Consider the following 21,435-nt stretch of genomic DNA (forward strand, 5'->3'; position numbering starts at 1 on the left):
TGAATGATGGAGGGGAAGAAGGGAGAAGTATGGCCTGTTGGAGATTTGAGGGCCACAAATTCTCAGATCATAGTTTAGATGGGTTATGATGTTCATTCCCAAGCCTCTAGGCAACTGCAAATCCTGAAGCCCTCCCTTGCTCCTGGGTCAGGGTAGATGCCCCAACTCAGGATGGACCCCCACTCAGTACCACTTCAGCTCTGGCCCAGGTGGTAGTGATGAGCAGGATGGGAACAGGGGGACAAGAGAGAGTCATGGGCCCTTCCTGGGCTGTGTGCTGTGTCTGATAACTCATCATTAGATGGGCAAGACCTTTGGGGCCTTTGTAGCTCTGGCCAGAATCCCTCCTAATGCTCAGGCCTGACCCACACTGGGGTCCTTGTCTTGTGAACAGATCATGAAGTTTCCGCTAAACCGGCAGGCGATGAGAAAGGAAACCATCACTAAGATGCTCTGCAGTACCCACACCCTGTTGGCGAGGGACCCAGCTGGCAGGGGTGCTCAGTTCGGACAGGGTTGACCCCCCCGTTTTTTTTAACCTAGTAGCTGCTCTTTGCAAAGGGGCTCACAGCCAGGGTAAGGATCTTTCTTGGAGGGTCTGGGGTTTGCTGTGGGATCAGATGACTGCTTACAGGTAAGGTGCTCAGGGTCACAGGGGCAGTTATGCAGCAAAATCAGGGGTTACAATCAGCAGAGACAGAAACTTTCCCAGGAAGCTCCCTTTTTTCCCCCTCCCAGGCCAAAAACTCCTGGGGGGCTGAGCATGGATCCAAGTCACTGGTGGGCTCACCTCTGGCCCAGCTGGCACCCAGGCCTCAGGTAAGTGTGGCCTCCTCACTCAGAATATCACCAAGGAGCAGGTACCACTTGTGGTGGAGGAGTACCTGGACAATGTCAATGAGCATGACTGGAAGATGCTACGAAACCGTATGATGGACATAGTTCAAGATGCCACTTTTGTATACCCCACACTGCAGACTGCTCACTACCACCGAGGTATGCGGGGTCCCCAAGAGTGGCCACACTGGCCCCGTCCACTCTCCAGGTGTGCTGTTTACCAACTGGGCTTATCGACTGCTCCCCTACCCTCTCTGTACTTCTGGGCTAGTACAGGATTCTAAGATATCACAGAGGAGGCAGCATGCTATCAACTACAAGAGAGGAAGGGGCCAGGCACGGTGGCTCACGCCTGTAATCCCAGCACTTTGGGAAGCCGAAGTGGGTGGATCATTTGAGGCCAGGAGTTCTAGACCAGCCTCACCAACATGGTGAAACCCCATTTCTACTAAAAATACAAAAAAATTAGCCAGCTGTAGTGGTGCATGCCTGTAGTCCCAGCTACTCAGTAGGCTGACGCAGGAGAATCGCTTGAACCTGGGAGGGGGAGGTTGCAGTGAGCTGACATCACACCACTGCACTCCAGCCTGGGCAACAGAGCGAGACTCCATCTCAAAAAAAAACAAAAAATGTATAAGAGAGGAACTGTTCTTCCTTAGAAACAAGGGCAGGACCTCAAACAGTCCAGAGGAGAAGCCTGGGGTGGTCAGGGAAGGCTTCCTGGCTGAGAGGACAGGCTTAGGGGCACCTTGAAAGTTCAGGCTGACAGGGGCTAGGGGAACATGTGGGTAACAGGTTAAAGTGGGGGGCTGGAAAATGCAGACACCAAAGACCCTTCAATATGAGGCCAAGAAAGGAAGGTTCAGAACAGGGAAAAGGAAGGCTTCCATGATCCTGGCCACAATCCTGTGAATTAGGTTTTAGTATTCTCAGTCTGAAGATAAGGAATTATTGATACAATTCAGAAAGGTAGAGCAACTTGCTTTAGGTCACACAGCGAATGAGTAGTGCAGACAGGATTCAAGTCTGCCCCCTTGATTCTGAAGCCAAAGCTCTTTTTCCTGCTTGGTGCAGGTGAGTGGGAGGCATGGGGTGGATGAGAAGCCTAGGCAGAGGCTTTTCCTGCATCCCTCCTCAGTTTCCCTATTCACAGATGCCGGCCTCCCTGTTTACCTGTATGAATTTGAGCACCACGCTCGTGGAATAATTGTCAAACCCCACACTGATGGGGCAGACCATGGGGATGAGATGTACTTCCTCTTTGGGGGCCCCTTCGCCACAGGTGCAGAGGTCCCACCTGATACCCCAACTGGGTGTCCAGTCTCCCACCTCTGGATGCAGACCCACCCCTCCATCGGCTGGCCACAGGGAGCTCACCAGTTCCTAATCTGTGATGCTCTCCCAAATGAAAGTCGTCTGCTCCGCAAGCAGCAGAAGCAGCAAGAGTAGGGTGGGAGGGCAGCGTCCCCTGCTCTGTCCGAAATCCCACATCCCATTCTGCCCCCAGGCCTTTCCATGGGTAAGGAGAAGGCACTTAGCCTCCGGATGATGAAATACTGGGCCGCACAGGGTGAGTCTGCCCCCCAGCACATCTGGGCATTCTACCTGCCCAGTGCTGGACCCGAAGAAGCCAGCTGCTTCGGATATTTGCCCCAGCATGTCCTACAGGAACTGCCCAGTCGGCCCAACCAGGGTGCCCCTTCTTCTTCAGCTTTCCCCAGTCAGTCACCGGATCCTAAACGTCTCTAGAATGTGTCCTTCTTGATCCATGACCCACACTCTTCATTCACTCAAGCATTCCATAGTCATTCACCACTGCACTCTTTTGGGCCCAGCCCCAGTACTGGGAGCTGGAATTCAAGGATGTTGCAGACATGAGCCCCATCCTCCAGCAGCTCACCACATAAAATCAGGAAATTACAATCTGGTACGCTGAGAGCTGTACTGGGGGAGCACAAGGCACTTTGAGAGCATAGAGGAGGTGTCTGGCCCAGCCTAGGGGGCAGGTGACATGTAAAGAGAGCTTTGGCTAGCCTTGTGACTATTTTCTTAGTCTCGCTCTGTCACCCAGACTGGAGTGCAGTGGCGCAATCCCAGCTCACTGCAATCTCCGCCTCCCAGGTTCAAGTGATTCTCCCGCCTCGGCCTCCTGAGGAGTTGGGATTACAGGCCACCACACCTGGCTAATTTTTGTATTTTTGTAGAGGTGGGGTTTCACGTTGGCCAGGCTGGTCTTGAATTCCTAACCTCAAGCTATCCACCCACCTCGGCCTCTGAAAGTGCTGGGATTACAGGCATGAGCCACTGCGCCTGGCCTCTCTCCTTTCAATTCATCCTCCTTATGACACTCGAAGTGTCTTTCTTTTTCTTTTTTTTTTTCAATTTTTTTGAGACAGGGTCTCACTCTGCTGCCCAGGCTAGAGTGTAGTGGTGCAATCACAGCTCACTGCAGCCTTGACCTCCCAGGCTCAAGCAATCCTCCCACTTCAGCCTCCCAAGTAGCTGGGACTACAGGCACATACCACCATGCCCGTCTAATTTTTTTTTTTTTTTTTTGAGACAGAGTCTCGCTCTGTCACCCAGGCTGGAGAGCAGTGGTGCAATCTCAGCTCACTGCAAGCTCTGCTTCCCGGGTTTATGCCATTCTCCTGCCTCAGCCTACCGAGTAGCTGAGACTACAGGTGCCTGCCACCATGCCTGGCTAATTTTTTTGTATCTTTAGTAGAGACGAGGTTTCATCATGTTAGCCAGGATGGTCTCAATCTCCTGACCTCGTGATCTGCCCGCCTCGGGCTCCCAAAGTGCCGGGATTACAGGTGTGAGCCACCACGCCTGGCCTAATTTTTGTATTTTTTGTAGAGTTGAAGTCTTGCTATTTTGCCCAGACTGGTCTCCAACTCCCGGGCTCAAACAATTTTCTCACCTATGCCTCCCAAAGTGTTGGTCTTACAGGCGTTAGCCACCATACCCAGCCCAAGGGGTCTTTCTGAAATAACATCTGACCAAGTCACTCTCCTGTTTTAAAACTCTTCATGGCTTCTCTCTGCCTCCAAGATAAAGTCCCAGCTCCTCAACCTTGCGTGAAAGGCCTTTCAAAATCTTTCCTATGTCATCTCCTTTCCACTTCGATCCCTTTCACATGCACTCTTTTTTTTTGTTTTTGTGTTTGTTTTTGAGACAGAGTCTCACTCTGTCACCCAGGGTGGAGTGCAGTGGCGCGATCTCGGCTCACTGCAATCTCCACCTCCCAGGTTCATGCTATTCTCCTGCCTCAGCCTCCCGAGTAGCTGGGACTACAGGCACCCGCCACCTCGCCCGACTTTTTTTTTTTGTATATTTAGTAGAGACAGGGTTTTGCCATGTTAGCCAGGATGGTCTCGATCTCCTGACTTCGTGATCTGCCCGCCTCAGCCTCCCAAAGTGCTGGGATTACAGGCATGAGCCACCAGGCCTGGCCACACACACACTCTGTTTTTACCTAACTCTTGACTTGTGCTTCCTCCAAAAGCCTTGGTCTTTTATATCTCTCAACCTGGCACATACTGTTTGCTCTGCCTGGAAGGCCCACCCCAATACGCACTTTCCTACTCTTTATTAAAGTTCTAAGTATCATCTCCGTAAAGCCCTCTGGAACCCCAATTCCCAAGGGCAAATTAAACGAGGGAAGGGTGAAAGAAAGAAGCAGGATGAAAAGGAACACAGGTAGTCCTCTCTTTTTTATTTCTGGGCAGAAACCCCAATGATGGGAATCTGCCCTGCTGGCCACGCTACAACAAGGATGAAAAATACCTGCAGCTGGATTTTACCACAAGAGTGGGCATGAAGCTCAAGGAGAAGAAGATGGCTTTTTGGATGAGTCTGTACCAGTCTCAAAGACCTGAGAAGCAGAGGCAATTCTAAGGGTGGCTATGCAAGAAGGAGCCAAAGAGGGGTTTGCCCCCACCACCCAGGCCCTGGGGAGACTAGCCATGGACATACCTGGGGACAAGAGTTCTACCCACCCCAATTTAGAACTGCAGGAGCTCCCTGCTGCCTCCAGGCCAAAGCTAGAGCTTTTGCCTGTTGTGTGGGACCTGCACTGCCCTCTCCAGCTTGACATCCCATGATGCCCCCCTACTTCACTGTTGACATCCAGTTAGGCCAGGCCCTGTCAACACCACACTGTGCTCAGCTCTCCAGCCTCAGGACAACCTCTTTTTTTCCCTTCTTCAAATCCTCCCACCCTTCAATGTCTCATTGTGGCTCCTTCTTATGGGAGGTCGACCCAGACTGCCACTGCCCCTGTCACTGCACCCAGCTTGGCATTTACCATCCATCCTGCTCAACCTTGTGCCTGTCTGTTCACATTGGCCTGGAGGCCTAGGGCAGGTTGTGACATGGAGCAAACTTTTGGTAGTTTGGGATCTTCTCTCCCACCCACACTTATCTCCCCCAGGGCCACTCCAAAGTCTATACACAGGGGTGGTCTCTTCAATAAAGAAGTGTTGATTAGACCTGAATTTCTCCACCTATAAAATGGGTATGTGAAGTGAATGATGTCTCAATTTCAGCCCTGAGAGAAAGGAAGTATTGCTGCCTGTTCCTTAGTGGGCTGTGCCTGGATGCTACACTCAGTCAAAGGGTGCTACTGCAAAGTTGCCTGGGGTACAAAACACTTGCCTTTTGCCTTCGTGGTCTCAAGTGCACCCCTCAGGACAGCAGGACAGCCACACCCCACGCTCACTTGTCCATCAGTTTAGGTCTTAGTGCCACATCTAGATTCCTCTGGCCTCTCCTGCAGCCCGTGTGTATCCCAGCCTGTCCCACAGTTTTGTTTCGTTGTTTTGTGGGGGTTTTTTTTTTTTTTTGAGACGGAGTTTTGCTCTTGTCACCCAGGCTGGAGTGCAATGATGAAATCTCAACTCACTGCAGCCTCAGTCTCCCGAGTTCAAGCTATTCTCCTGCCTCAGCCTCCCAAGTAGCTGAGATTACAGATGCCCACCACCATGCCCGTCTAATTTTTGTATTTTTAGTAGAGATAAGGTTTCATCATGTCGGCCAGGCTGGTCTCAAACTCCTGACCTCAGGTAATCCACCCGTCTCAGCCTGCCGAAGTGCTGGAATTACAGGCATGAGCCACCATGCCTGGCCACTGTGGGCTTTTTGGTGGTAAAATACACACGACAAATTTTACCATTTTAACTATTTTTGTTTTTTGTTTTGTTTTTTGTGGTTTTTTTTTTTTTTTTTTTTGAGACGGAGTCTCTCTGTGTCGCCCAGGCTGGAGTGCAGTGGCGCGTTCTCGGCTCACTGTGATCTCTGCCTCCCGGGTTCACGCCATTCTCCTGCCTCAGCCTCTCGAATAGCTGGGACCACAGGCGCCCACCACAACACCCAGCTAATTTTTTTTTTTTGTACTTTTAGTAGAGACGGGGTTTCACCATGTTAGCCAGGACGGTCTCGATCTCCTGACCTCGTGATCCACCCACCTCGGCCTCCCAAAGTGCTGGGATTACAGGGGTGAGCTACCGCGCCCAGCCCATTTTAACTATTTTTAAATGTACAGTTCAATATCATTAAGTACATTCACATCATTGCACAACCATCACCACTATTCTGTCTTTAGAACTTTTTCATCATTTAAACTGAAACTCTGTACCCATTCAACAATGACTTGCTGTTACCCCCTCTTCCTAGCCCCCGGTAACCCCTATTCTGCTTTCTGTCTCTATGAACTTGACTCTTCCAGGTGCCTGATATAAGTACAGTAATGCAGTATTTGCCCTTTTGTGTCTGGCTTATTTCACTTCACATGATGTCTTCAAGTTTCATCCATGCTGTAGCATCTATCAGAATTTCCTTCCATTTTAAGGCTGGATAATATTCCATCGCAAGTATATAACACATTTTGTTTATCCATCCATCCAGTGATGGGCATTTGGGTTCTTTCCACCTTTAGGCTATTGTGAATAATGCTGCTATGAACACTGGCATAGTGTCCCACAGTATTTTTGTCCCAAACTAGTGTTGATCAAACTAGTGTTGATCAAACTAGTGTTGATCAAACTAGTGTTGATCAAACTAGTGTTGATTCCCAGAGGTTCCTGAGTCTCTGGGGCAAATGGAAGCTGCACAGATCTGTGGGATGAGGCACATCTAATTCCCCTACCCCAGGATTTAACCCCCAAAGCAAAGGGATGGTGGATGAGGGCGGAAGCCCCTTCCAAGCAAACATTAATCCTCACAACAACCGTGGATCTTATTATCCCCATTTTACAGATGAAGAAACTGAGGCATTGAGACATTAAAAAGCCTTGCCCAAGGGCCTGAGCTGGTGGAGGCAGAGCAGGAATTGGATCCAGGCCTGTCTGAGGCACCCTGCCACCTCCATCCAGACCTGGAGCAATCCCTGAGAAGGGTGGCTACCACCGGAGATGTGGCAGCTCTGGTCTCAGGAAGCACAGCCGGAGGATGTCCCAGGCAACCAGCCACTCATCAGTAAGGAGCCAGAGTGAGGGCTGCTAGTTCAGCCCCCAGAAGGTGGTCCAGGGGCAGCCAGTGCAGAACTCAGCAGGAGCTCAGTTCCAACTGAGCCTGATTTCACTCCAGTGTCCACAAGGGACATCCTGACCTGGAGGTCCTCGGCTACTCACCCTGGGGCCTGCTGGCACAGCCCAGGAGCTAGCCCAGGCCTGCCTCTGATGGTTCCCCCTGATTTCTCCCCTGACAAAGATTCTCTCCTTGACCAAACTACTCAGACTTTCCTGAACTTTTTCAGCTAGGCCTGACTTCTTAGCAAGATTCCTGCTAAGTCAGTTTAACCAGAGCCCCCCACCTTCGATATCTGATCATATTCCATAATCTAATTAAGTTCCTTAGCCTCGGCCAGGCACGGTGGCTCACGCCTGTAATCCCATCACTTTGGGAGGCAGAGGCACGCAGACCACTTGAACTCAGGAGTTCGAGACCAGCCTGGCCAACATGGTGAAACCCCATTCTACTAAAAATAGAAAAATTAGCCGGATGTGGTGGTGGGTGCCTGTAATCACAGCTACTTGAGAGGCTGAGGCAGAAGAATCACTTGAACTCAGGAGGTGGAGGTTGCAGTGAGCTGAAATCGTGCCACTGCACTCCAGCCTGGGTGACAGAGCAAGACTCTGCCTCAAAAATATAAAAAATAGAAGTTCTTTAGCCTCTATTATCCCCAAGATGATGTCTGGCCACCCTGGCCTGCCTGCAGCAAGAATCCTATTGGATGGGCTTAGCCAGAATTCCCCCCTTTATCTCTGATATTTCCTCTTAGTAATTTTCCATCCACTGACCCCACCTTGCTCCTTGGCTATAAATTCTCACTTGTCCATGCTGTATTCAGAGTTGAGCCCAATCTCTGTCCCCAGCTGCCTGACTGCAAAACCCCACTGTGGCAGTCCCTATGCCTATTTCCTTTTATTTCTTTTTTCTTTTTCTTTTTTTTTTTTTTTTGGAAACAGGGTCTCCTCTGTTGCCCAGGCTGAAGTGCAGTGGTGCCATCACGGCTCACTGCAGCCTCAAACTCTTGGGCTCAAGCAATCCTCTCACGTCAGCCTCCCAAATAGCTGGGACCACAGACAGCCACCACCAGCCTTGGCTAATTTTTTTTTAATTTTTGGGCCTGACATGGTGGCTCATGCCTGTAATCCCAGCACTTTGGGAGGCTGAGGCAAGAGGACTGCTTGAGCCCAGGAGTTTGAGACCAACCTGGGCAATACTGCAAGACCCCATCCCTACAAAAAATATTAATTAAAAAAATTAGCCAGGTATGGTGGCACATGCCTGTAGTCCCAGCTACTCAAGAGGCTGAGGTGGGAGAATCGCTTGAGCCCAGAAGGCCGAGGCTTCAGTGAGCTATGATCATCACACCACTGCACTCCAGCCTGGGTGACAGAGTGAGACCCTCTCTACCTTGGCCTCCATAAGTGCTGGAATTACAGGCACAAGCTAACGGCTCGGCCCCTATGCCTATTTCAATGCTCCTGAATAAAGTCTGCTTTACTGAGCTTTAATAAGGACCATGAATGATTTTTCTTGAACGCCCCTCCTCATGCTTTCTCACATGGATCTGTGGGGAGGGCAGCTGCCTCTAATGGCCACCTGCCCAGGGCCCTCCTCCCCCAACTGGAGGAAGTGCAGCTGAGCAGGAGCCAGGGCTTAGTCGGGTCCAAGCTGGCTGTGGCAGATGTGACAATCATAAAGGGCTCTGAGGAAACCCTAGGACCCTCCATAGGAATCCAAGCCTGGGAGAACCCCAGTGGGCAGTCTGAATGCTGGGTTGGCCCCTGCCTTCCACAGCCCCGGCTCCACACCCTCCCCATACACCCAGGAAGGTGTCCCTCTTCTCGTCAGCTCCTCCTCGGGTTGCATTGCTGGATGACGGAGGCGGGAGGGCTACCTACTACTGCCCCATCGTCCCACCTTGTCTTCCTGCCCCCACTCAGGTCCTCCCACGGCCACTTGGAGTCTCTCCTGAAGCTGCTGCCAGGCCCTATCCCGCGTGGATCGGTGCGCAGGACAGACTGGCTCTTGGTGAAAGCCCGAGGACACTTCTGGGTCTTGCCCCAGCCGCCCTCCCCACCGCCGGGTTTCATCCACCCGCCCGCGCCACCTCGGGTACGAAAGAGTGCGGGCGCTAAGCTCACGCAGGCATAGCGCACACACGAGCCCCCTGCCAGCCGGGCCGGGCCGGGCCGCCCACCTGGGGCTGAGCCTGGCTCCTGGCTCCCGATGCAGCGCCCCAGCTTCTCCCTCGCCACGCCCCCACCTTCCACCCGCGAAGCAGCAATTACCCGCCCAGGCGGCTGGGAAAGGGCCAATTAGCGCAGGAGACGCGGCCCCTCTGCGGGGCTCCTGCTGACCGCAGCCCACGCAGCGCTGCCTCCGCCGCGGGCCCCCAGCCTCCCGCCGCCGGCCCGCCTGCCACAGCCCTCCCGGCCGGGCCGACAGCGCTGGCTGCCTGGGAGTCCCCAGGGACCCGCCGTCCGGCCTCCCGCCAACTGCAGTCACGGATCCAGCCGCCTGGCGCCAGCCCAGAGCCAGGGCGGACGTGCGGGCGCCGGGAGCTGAATCTCGCCGCCGCTGGGTGGTGGGGGCTAGTGGGCTGCGCTCCACTGCGAGGGCTCCAGCGCCCCCGACAGCCTGCGCCTTGGCGCCCGCCAGCAGTCTCCAGGCGGGGGCGGCCCGGCCCAAGCCTTCTTGCCTTCTCATGGCCCTCCTTGCTTCTTCCGGCCCTCCAAGGCCCGGTTCTGGGCTGGCCGAGCTGGAGCAGTTCCCCACTGGTGGTTACGGCAGAGCCAGGCTTTGGAAACCCACGGCCGTTGCTGGATCGTGCCCCGCGACAGGCACGTAGGGAGGATACGGGGTGGGCAGCACAGGGACACAAACACTCATTACTGACAGTGAATGCATGAACTTCCTCCCCTGGGTCCCTCCGCTGCACAACCTGACTTACCCACCTAGAGGCTTTGGGAGACCCAAGAGGGATGGGTCCTACCCTCCAGGAGCCTGCAGCCTGCATGGGCAGAGGATCCAGGAGCTTGGCTAGGACCCCAAGCTAAAGAAAGCCCCGAGGTCCTGGGAGGGAGGCATGGGGTGAAAAAAAAAGGGGGGGAGGCTGGAAGAGGGAGTTGTAGGGGACAGATGCCACCCGTCAAGGCTTTCCCTTCCCCCAAAGAACCACCTTCCAGCTCAAACTGGTCACACTGGGGCCCAGGAGTAAGGGACAAAGTGGGCCTGAGCCCAGTACATCCTCTGCAGGAGGCTGAAGTTTCTGAAACAAGAAGTGAGAGAGGGTTCAGTAGGAAGGTCCACAAGTGAGGTCGACCAAAGAGATCCTGCTGTTTCCCCAGGAGTGCCACAAGGGACTGGGGTGGAAGGGCTGAGGCTGGACCAGTCCTGGATGCAGTGGCCTTTTCTGTGTGTTCTTCCTCTGCTCCCTCAGGTCTGGAGGGCTGGGAGCCTGCTGCGTGCTCTGGAACTTTACTCAGGTCTTGTTGAGCCACTTTCTTTGGGAAAGTGTGGACCATGTCTCTTAAAGAACCAGAACTGCTTCTTTCCACGAAGGTCATTAACTGTGTGGAGAGGGAGAGAGCCCCTGTCAGAAATTGGGGGATGCAGACTGAACAATGAAGGAAACATAGCAACAATGAAGGAACATAGCAACAATGAAGGAACATAGGGACAATGACATCACCTTGAGTCCAGTGGAATGAGGTGCGGCTGCATTAAAGAATGAGGAAAGGGACAGAGACAGGTGTAAGAGACGATGGAACAATCAGCCAAGAAAGTCAGGGGGTTGGCTGGGCACTGTGGCTCACACCTGTAATCCCCGCACTTTGGGAGGCTGTGGCGGGCAGATGGCTTAAGCCCAGGAGTTCAAGACCAGCCTGAACAACATGGCAAAACCCCATCTCTACGAAAAATGCAAAAATTAGCCAGGCATGGTGGCATGCCCATGCAGTCCCAGCTACTTGGGAAGCTGAGGTGGGAGGATGGCTTGAGCCTGGCAGGCAGAAGTTGCAGTGAGACAAGATTTTTTTTTTATTATACTTTAAGTTTTAGGGTACATGTGCACATTGCGCAGGTTAGTTACATATGTATACATGTGCCATGCTGGTGCACTGCACCCACTAACTCGTCATCTAGCATTAGGTATATCTCCCAATGCTATCCCTCCCCCCTCCCCCCACCCCACCACAGTCCCCAGAGTGACAAGATTTTTTAAAAGGCCAGGCATGGTGGCTCATGCCTGTAGTCCCAGCACTTTAGGAGGCCGAGGCAGGCAGATCACCTGAGGTCAGGAGTTCTGGACCAGCCTGGCCAACATGGTAAAACCCTGTCTCTACTAAAAATATAAAAATTAGCCAGGTGTGGTGGCACACACCTGTAATCCCAGCTACTCAGGAGGCTGAGGCATGAGAATCGCTTGAGCCTGGGAGGCGGAGGTTGCCAAGATTGTGCCACTGCACTCCAGCCTGGGCGACAGAGTGAGACCCTATTAAAAAAAAAAAAGTCAGGGATGGAGGAAAGAGGCAGAAGCTGGTGGACACACAGCCAGACAGACAAATGGAAAGAGCCAGGGCAGTGCTGGGGCAGTTCAGACAAGAGAGGGGGCATGCCTGGACACTCAGAAGGTAGCCATGGGCAGGGATCTGTTTTTCATCACAGTTGTCTGACCACTGAGACACCTTGGGGTGGGAGGTTGATGGAAAGGGAGGGCTTCCTGGAGGAGCCTTTGAAAGGACTATAGGGAATAGTGGAGGGAGTGAAGGTGGGAGTGGAGGGGAAGCTGTCTCAGCCAGAGGGCACAGCAGGAGCAAAGGCCTGGAGGCAGGAATTGGCTTGTTCAGTCCCAGCAGCTCTATGTCAGTCAGCATGGCCCCCACAGAAAGACTGAAAGAGGAAATGGCCCAGAACTGGAGCACCAGGCCTGTAAGCTAGGAGGGAGCATGGACTCTATGCTGAGGCACTAGGGAGCCATGGGAGGGGCATGTCTTGGTCAGATTCACCTTCCAGAAAGGTCTTTGAGGTTACCTAGTACAGAGACACTGGAGGAAGAGTGGAAGTGGGCAGACCAGGGGATGGTGGCAGAGAACTAGACAGTGGGTCCTTCGTGGAATCGAGCAAGCAAGTTCCCAAAGTAGATGGTTAGGACCTAGTGACACATAAGGGCAGGTGTACTGTTTTTCCAAGGAACTTTAGGCCAAGGCAGGAGGTCAGCTCTGATCACTCACCTCCCCCACTCACAGGATGGCCCCTGGTGTACTCTGGCCTAGCACACTCCCACCCAGCCAGGTCTGGGAACTCACATGGCCCCTCCCCAGACCTGGGAGACCTTGGCACCTACCCACTGGGCCCAGGAAAAGCCCCAAGAGGTGTCCAGTCCAGGGTGGAGGCACAAACAGACCTCCCACCCCACAGAAAGCTTGTTAAGACAGCACTCTCAACTCCCACCACCAGCCCTCTGTGCAATGATGACTCCACTGCCATGAGGGGTTAGGCTTGGGTCTATTTGGGAAGCCAGTAGGTAGGGGAGGAGGGCCCAGATGAGCCCAGAAAGAACTCAGAGGCTGAGATCACATGGCCGACAGAGCAGGGTTCACCAGGCCTTTTAGGCAGAATTTAGGGAGATGTGTGTTCCTGTCTGGGCCTGTTCTTTTGTGTGTCCTCAGGCAGACCACTTGCCTCCCTGGGCCAGACTTTCTTTGGGAACAGTCCCTGTTTTAGGACAGGACTCTGGCCTCAGCCCCCTGTAGCCATGGTCCAGGACCCCTGTCCACTCCCAGCCCTTTCAGCCACAGGAGCTGCCAGCAGAGCACATTGGTGACCTCACCAAGTAGCTGCTGGGTGATCATCATGGATCCCCCGCTGACAAAGAGCAAGAACCCTTTTGAGGGGGAGCCTGAAGGTGAAAGAAAAAGCCTTTCAGGAAATTAGCACCAGTGGCAGGAAAATTCATCAAAAGCTGGAGGAGGCGCCTGTGGCCGATTCACGTCTCTTGCCAAAGAGGCAGCTCCTCTGACCTGGGGGAAGGGCTGGTAGCTTCTGGGGCCTTCTAGAGACCCCAGATCCCTGGCCCTGTTGCTGGGCCTCTCAGCACCTGGCAGGGGTGCCACCATGGATTTGCTGCTCCCAAATCACAGGATTCTGCAGTGCTAGGAAAGGCTGCTGATGAGTAGGGGGTCTTGGGTTTTAATATAACTCTTCCCTCTGCTGTGTGATCTCAGACACTCAACTGGCTTCTCTGATACTCCCTGCCAGGAGAAATCCTAACCTGCCTGGCCTCTAGGTGACCAATATATCCACAATACTCAGTATATCTGAGACAAGAATATTTTTCTGAAGAGTGAGGATGCAACTATACCCAAACAATCATTGGTAGTGGGAGGTCTCACGTGAGAAGCAGGGAGGCAGCCTGAATGTTGAACCCATTATTCTGGTAGCAGCCCCACCTGCCAGCATCCAGGTATGGCCGACAGAATAGCTGTTGCAGCACACACCTCCAGGGGGCACCATTTCCATGGTTTACAGTCTGAATGAGGCCTGAATGTAACCTGAGCTTCATGACTGCCTCCTCTGGGCTTGGTACCCACAGGCACACTCACACCACACACGTGCCTCAGAGAAGGCTCTGATTGGTTGATCACGATCACCACCTAACCTAAAGCATCCACATTGGTCAGACTTTGGAGCCCGCACTTCTGCTCTAGCTATGCATGGCTCCCTTCAGCTCCCAGAGCAGGTCCAGTCCCAGGTCCAGCCAGATCATTTAATGCTGATAGAAGCAGGATCTTTTGAAAGAGCTATGGCTGTAGCAGGCCCCAGAGGCTCAGGAAGTCCTTTCCAGGCCATGCCCTGGTTCTGGCACTGCTACTGCCCCTGCTCCACTACTAAAGGAGGCAGGCCAGGCCATACATGGTGGCTCACGCCTGTAATTCCAGCACTTAGGGAGGCCAAGGTGGGCAGATCTCCTGAGGTCAGGAGTTCAAGACTAGCCTGGCCAACATGGTGAAACCCCGTCTCTACTAAAAATACAAAAAATTAGCTGGGCATGGTGGTGCTCGCCTGTAATCCCATCTACTCGGGGGGCTGAGACAGGAGAATCACTTGAAACGTTGAAACCGGGAGGCAGAGGTTGCAGTGAGCAAGATCGCACCACTGCACTCCAGCCTGGATGACAGAGTAGGACTCCATCTCAAAAAAAAAAAAAAAAAAAAAAAAAGAATAAAGAAAAAAGAAAAGGAGGCAGGCCACAGGCAGTTACTTTTTTTTTTTTTTTTTTTTGAGACGGAATCTTGCTCTGTCACCCAGGCTGGAGTGCAGTGGAACGATCTTGGCTCACTGCAGCCTCCACCTCCCAGGTTTAAGCTATTCTCGTGCCTCAGCCTCCCAAGTAGCTGGGATTACAGGCGTAAGCCACCACACCCAGCTGATTTTTGTATTTTTAGTAGAGATGGGGTCTCGCCATGTTGGCCAGGTTGGTCTAGAACTCCTGACCTCAGATGACCCACCTGCCTCGGCCTCCGAAAGTGCTGGGCTTACAGGTGTGAGCCACTGCACCTGGTTTCAGGCACCCTTTCAGCTCATTGTATGGCATTTTGGCTAACCTTATGTGAACTCAAATTGTTATCCTGTGCTTCCCTTACTGGCAACGTTTACAGATGGCTTCGTATTAACCAAAGCGTTGTACAACTCATAGCATTTCAGAGCTAGAAGGGACCATAAACAGTGTCATAGCCACCGTTCTTTGAACACTTACAACTTTGTGCTAGACACTAACCCAGGTACCTTCTGATGTTTTTGCCTGCACGGTACAGCCATTCCTTTTCACGTGACACCACCCTGTCCTCGGCAATTCACCGTGTCCACACCACAGCTCAGGGATGACCAGATAACCCAGACTTGGACTATTAAGCTCAATCTCAAGATTTTTGTAGAAACATCAGGAAAGAGAATGGGTACCACTTGAGGGTGAGTCAGCATGTGAAGGAAGGTAAAACAGAAAACTTGCCAGGTACAGTGGCATGTGCCTGCAGTCCCAGCTACTCGGGAGGCTGAGACGGGAGGATTGCTTGAGCCCAGGAGTTCTGGGCTGTAATTCACTATGTTGATTAGGTGTCTGCACTAAGTGTGGCATCGATATGGTGATCTCCTAGGAACGAGGGACCACCAGGTAGCCTAAGGAGAGGTGAACCAGCCCAGGTCGAAAATGGAGCAGGTCAAAACTCCGGTGCTAATCAGTAGTGGGATCGTGCCTGCGAGTAGCTGTTGCACTCCAGCCTGGGCAATATAGCAAGACCTCATCTCCAAAAAAAAAAAAAAAAAAAAAGGAATAGTGAAATGAAATAGTTCACACTGAGAAACAGCCTTGAACGAATAAAATAAAATAGGCTGGGCGCTATGGCTCACACCTGTAATCCCAGCACTTTGGGAGGCCGAGGAAGGCGGATCACTTGAGGCCAGGAGTTCAAGACCAACCTGAGCAGCAATATAGCAAGACACCCCCACCTCTAAAGAAAAAAAAAAATTAAACAGTTAAGTGACTGCATTTCTTCAACTGCAGGACTTCCCTGGGATCTCTCTCTCTCTGAGTCTACCTGGCTATATGCCCTTGAATGAGTCAGTCACCTGTTCTGAGTCTCAATTTCAAGAGCTACAAAATAAGACAGTAATTATTTCCCTCTTTATCCTTTATTTATTTATTTATTTAATTTTTTATTTTTTATTTTTTGAGACGGAGTCTTGCTCTGTCGCCCAGGCTGGAGTGCAGTGGCGCAATCTCGGCTCACTGCAAGCTCCACCTCCTGGGTTCACGCCATTCTCCTGCCTCGGCTTCCCGAGTAGCTGGGACTACAGGTGCCCGCCACTACGCCTGGCTAATTTTTGTGTTGTTAGTAGAGACAGGGTTTCACTATGTTAGCCAGGATGGTCTCGATCTCCTGACCTCGTGATCCACCCGCCTCGGCCTCCCAAAGTGCTGGGATTACAGGAGTGAGCCACAGCGCCCGGCATTTTTTTTTTTTTTTTTTTTTTTGAGATGGTGTCTCGCTGTGTCACCCAGGCTGGAGTGCAGTGGCACGATCTTGGCTCACTGCAACCTCTGCCTCCTGGGGTCAAGCGATTCTACCGCCTCAGCCTCCAGAGTAGCTGGGACTACAGGCATGTGCCACGCCCAGCTATTTTTTTGTATTTTTAGTAGAGACAGGGTTTCACCGTGTTAGCCAGGATGGTCTCAATCTCCTGACCTCGTGATCCACCCACCTCGGCCTCCCAAAGTGTTGGGATTACAGGTGTGAACCACCATGCCCGGCCTTCCCCCTTTATCTTGAAGAAATTAAGGAGAGGCCAGCGAGAGAGTGTTTGGAAAATTGCTTTATGCAGTGGCTTGTGCCTGTAACCCCAGCACTTTCGGAGGCCAAGGTGGTAAGATGACTTGTGCCCAGAAGTTCGAGATCAGCCTGAGCAACATAACAAGACCCCGTCTCTGGAAGAAAGGAAGGAAGGAAGGAAGGAATGAAGCAAGCAAGCAAGCAAGCAAGCATGGATTAGCCAGGTGGAGTGGTGTGTGCCTGTGGTCTCAGCTATTGTGAGACTGAGGCAGGAGGATCACTTGAGCCCAGGAGTTTGAGGCTGCAGCGAGCAATGATGCCACCACTGCACCCCAGCCTGGCTAACAGAATGTGACTCTATATTGAAAAAAAAAAAAGTAACAATTAGCCAGGCGTGGTGGTGTGCACTTGTAGTCCCAACTACTCAGGAGGCTGAGATGAGGATCGCCTGAGCCCAGGAGTCGGAAACTGCAATCAAGCTAGAATCATGCCACTGCACTTGACTCGGGAAGACCTTGTCAAAAAAAAAAGAAGAAGAAGAAAAGAAAGAAAGAAGAGAGAGAAAGAGGAAGAAAGAAAGAAAGAAAGAAAAGAAAGAAAGAAAAAGAAAGGAAGGAAGGAAGGAAGGAAGGAAGAAAGAAAGAGAAAGAAATTCACTGAAGGGAAACCTGGGTTGTTCATCTTTGTGTCCATCTCCGTCACCAACACTACCTAAACTGCAAAGCATGCTGGGAGCTCCCACTGGGCAGGAGGGAGTAAGATGAAGTTAGCATAAGCTGGGACTAGGGAAGCTATCAAGCCTGTGGGATGCCTTTGAGGTAGTTGAGTCCAGTCTTGTCTCATAGGCATTGGTGAGGGCACGCTGAGAGGCAGTCATTCTGCCCAGCATAGTTTAGAAAGCCTTGTCAGAGGCCTCTGAATTACATTTTTTTTTTCTGAGACAGTGTCTGACTCCATTGCCCAGGCTGGAATGCAGTGGTGCGATCTCAGCTCACTGCAACCTCCACCTCCCAGGTTCAAGTGATGCTCCTGCCTTAGCCTCCCAAGTAGCTGGGATTACAGGCATGTGCCACCACCCCCAGCTAATTTTTGTATTTTTAGTAGAGACAGGGTTTCACCATGTTGGCCAGGCTGGTCTCAAACTCCCGGCCTCGGGTGATCTGCCCGCCTCGTCCTCCCAAAGTACTGAGATTACAGGTGTGAGCCACTGCCCTGGCTCGAACTACTCTTTTTTTTTTTTTTTTTTTTTAAAGGCGCTTCACTCTTGTCACCAAGGCTGGAGTGCAATGGCGCGATCTCAGCTCACTGCAACCTCCGCCTCCCGGGTTCAAGCGATTCTCCTGCCTCAGCCTCCCGAGTAGCTGGGATTAGAGGCATGCGCCACCACACCCGGCTAATTTTGTGTTTTTAGTAGAGACAGGGTGTCTCTATGTTGGTCAGGCTGGTCTCGAACTCCTGACCTCAGGTAATCTGCCTGCCTCGGCCTCCCAAAGTGCTAGGATTACAGGCATGTGCCACCGTGTGTGGAATTATTATTATTATTATTATTTTTTAGACAGGGTCTGACTCTGTTGCCTAGGCTGAAGAGCTGCAGTGGCACAATCTCAGCTCACTGCAGCCTCGACCTCCCCACCTCAGATGATCCTTCCACCTCAGCCTCCTGGGTAGCTGGGACTACAGGCTTGCACCACCATACCGTACCAGCTAATTTTTTGTATCTTTTTGTAGAGATGGGGTTTCATCATGCTGCCCAAAATGGCCTCGAGCTCCTGGGCTCAAGCCATTCACCTGTCTTGGCCTCCCAAAGTGCTGGGCTTACAGGCATGAGCCACTGAGCCTGGCCTCTCTAAACTACACTTAATGAAGAGTGTGAGTTGGTCTGGCCAACAAAGGGGAGAAAGACAAGCTAGACAGAGGGAAGCTAGCCAGGGCTGGAGCAGACCAAAGCTGAATTCCTTGCCTATTTACTCAGTAGTGTCATCTCAAGGAAAAGAACGATTGTCTGCTTTCTAAATTGCCCTTTTTGTGTTCCTGGAGGGGAGGCAGGCTGGTGAGGTGTCCGTGGGCTAGTAATTATTTCTGCTTATTTACAAGGTAATATTACAGCATGATGAGAAACCCTGCCCGTTTTGATGGTTCCAAGCTTGGAAAGTTTGGGAAAGAATCCAAGAACATGGCAGGTTATCAAGGCGTTATCAGCTGGGACACAAAAGGAGAGAAGGTAAAAGAGGCATTTGGATTCCAGAGTCAATAATGAGCCAGAAGTGAGTGTTGAATTATTCAACCTCCTGTATTGATCCATTGATCTCTATCTGCAGCTCTTGGTTTATTCTTTTTTTTTTTTTTTTTTTATTTTTTTTATTTTTTATTTTTTATTTATTTATTTTTTTTTTTATTGATCATTCTTGGGTGTTTCTCGCAGAGGGGGATTTGGTAGGGTTACAGGACAATAGTGGAGGGAAGGTCAGCAGATAAGCAAGTGAACAAAGTTCTCTGGTTTCCCTAGGCAGAGGACCCTGCGGCCTTCCGCAGTGTTTGTGTCCCTGGGTACTTGAGATTAGGGAGTGGTGATGGCTCTTAACGAGCATGCTGCCTTCAAGCATCTGTTTAACAAAGCACATCTTGCACCGCCCTTAATCCATTCAACCCTGAGTGGATACAGCACATGTTTCAGAGAGCACAGGGTTGGGGGTAGGGTCACAGATCAACAGGATCCCAAGGCAGAAGAATTTTTTCTTAGTACAGAACAAAATGAAAAGTCTCCCATGTCTACCTCTTTCTACACAGACACGGCAACCATCCGATTTCTCAATCTTTTCCCCACCTTTCCCCCCTTTCCATTCCACAAAACCGCCATTGTCATCATGACCCGTTCTCAATGAGCTGTTGGGTACACCTCCAAGCCAGGGTGGTGGCCGGGCAGAGGGGCTCCTCACTTCCCAGTAGGGGCGGCCGGGCAGAGGTGCCCCTCACCTCCCGGACGGGGTGGCTGGCCAGGCAGGGGGCTGACCCCCCCCCCACCTCCCTCCTGGTCGGGGCGGCTGGCCGGGCAGAGGGGCTCCTCACTTCCCAGTAGGGGCGGCCGGGCAGAGGCGCCCCTCACCTCCCGGATGGGGCGGCTGGTCAGGCGGGGGGCCGAACCCCCACCTCCCTCCCGGACAGGGCGGCAGGCTGGGCAGTGGGCTGACCCCCCCACCTCACTCCCGGACGGGGCGGCTGGCCAGGCGGGGGGCTGACCCCCCACCTCCCTCCCGGACAGGGTGGCAGGCTGGGCGGTGGGCTGACCCCCCCGCCTCCCTCCCGGACGGGGCGGCTGGCCGGGCTGAGGGGCTCCTCACTTCCCAGTAGGGGCGGCCGGGCAGAGGTGCCCCTCACCTCCCAGACGGGGCGGCTGGCCAGGCGGGGGGTTGACACCCCCACCTCCCTTCCGGACGGGGTGGCTGGCCAGGCGGGGGGCTGACCCCCCCACCTCCCTCCCGGACAGAGCGGCTGGCCGGGCAGAGGGGCTCCTCACTTCCCAGTAGGGGCGGCCGGGCAGAGGCGCCCCTCACCTCTCGGACCGGGTGGCCGGCCAGGCGGGGGGCCGAACCCCCACCTCCCTCCCGGACAGGGCGGCAGGCTGGGCGGTGGGCTAACCCCCCCACCTCCCTTCCGGACGGGGCGGCTCGCCGGGCGGGGGGCTGGCCCCCCCACCTCCCCCGCGGACGGGGCGGCTGGCCGGGCGGGGGACTGACCCCCCCCCACCTCCCTCCTGGACGGGTTGGCTGGCCGGGTGGGGGGCTGACCCCCCCACCTCCCTCCCGGACAGGGTGGCAGGCTGGGCGGTGGGCTGACCCCCCCACCTCCCTCCCGGACGGGGCGGCTGGCCGGGCTGAGGGGCTCCTCACTTCCCAGTAGGGGCGGCCGGGCAGAGGTGCCCCTCACCTCCCGGACGGGGCGGCTGGCCAGGCGGGGGGTTGACCCCCCCACCTCCCTTCCGGACGGGGTGGCTGGCCGGGCGGGGGGCTGACCCCCCCACCTCCCTCCCGGACAGAGCGGCTGGCCGGGCAGAGGGGCTCCTCACTTCCCAGTAGGGGCGGCCGGGCAGAGGCGCCCCTCACCTCTCGGACCGGGTGGCCGGCCAGGCGGGGGGCCGAACCCCCACCTCCCTCCTGGACAGGGCGGCAGGCTGGGCGGTGGGCTAACCCCCCCACCTCCCTTCCGGACGGGGCGGCTCGCCGGGCGGGGGGCTGGCCCCCCCACCTCCCCCGCGGACGGGGCGGCTGGCCGGGCGGGGGACTGACCCCCCCCCCCACCTCCCTCCTGGACGGGTTGGCTGGCCGGGCGGGGGGCTGACCCCCCCACCTCCCTCCCGGACAGGGTGGCAGGCTGGGCGGTGGGCTGACCCCCCCACCTCCCTCCCGGACGGGGCGGCTGGCCGGGCTGAGGGGCTCCTCACTTCCCAGTAGGGGCGGCCGGGCAGAGGCGCCCCTCACCTCCCGGACGGGGCGGCTTGCTTGGCGGGGGGCTGACCCCCCCACCTCCCTCCCGGACGGGGCAGCTGGCCGGGCGGGGGGGGGCTCCTCACTTCCCAGTAGGGGCGGCCGGGCAGAGGTGCCCCTCACCTCCCGGACGGGGCGGCTGGCCAGGCGGGGGGTTGACCCCCCCACCTCCCTTCCGGACGGGGTGGCTGGCCGGGCGGGGGGCTGACCCCCCCACCTCCCTCCCGGACAGAGCGGCTGGCCGGGCAGAGGGGCTCCTCACTTCCCAGTAGGGGCGG

At 54.1% G+C, this 21,435-nt stretch overlaps 1 protein-coding gene across 1 annotated transcript in view; it reads left to right on the forward strand.

The window, feature by feature from the left end:
* Positions 1–5,496, forward strand: part of LOC129531429 (carboxylesterase 4A-like) — a gene marked incomplete at its 5' end in the record, with an annotated part of 28,099 nt that extends 22,603 nt beyond the window's left edge. The window contains 3 exons of the mRNA XM_055377373.2: positions 395–475; positions 843–996; positions 4,569–5,496. Coding sequence (XP_055233348.2) covers positions 395–475; positions 843–996; positions 4,569–4,660 — 327 coding nt within the window. The remainder of the gene's footprint in view (positions 1–394; positions 476–842; positions 997–4,568) is intronic.
* Between the last annotated feature and the right edge of the window lie 15,939 nt (positions 5,497–21,435).

This window comes from Gorilla gorilla, chromosome 12 (assembly GCF_029281585.2).
Source record: "Gorilla gorilla gorilla isolate KB3781 chromosome 12, NHGRI_mGorGor1-v2.1_pri, whole genome shotgun sequence".
Taxonomy (NCBI): Eukaryota; Metazoa; Chordata; class Mammalia; order Primates; family Hominidae; genus Gorilla; species Gorilla gorilla.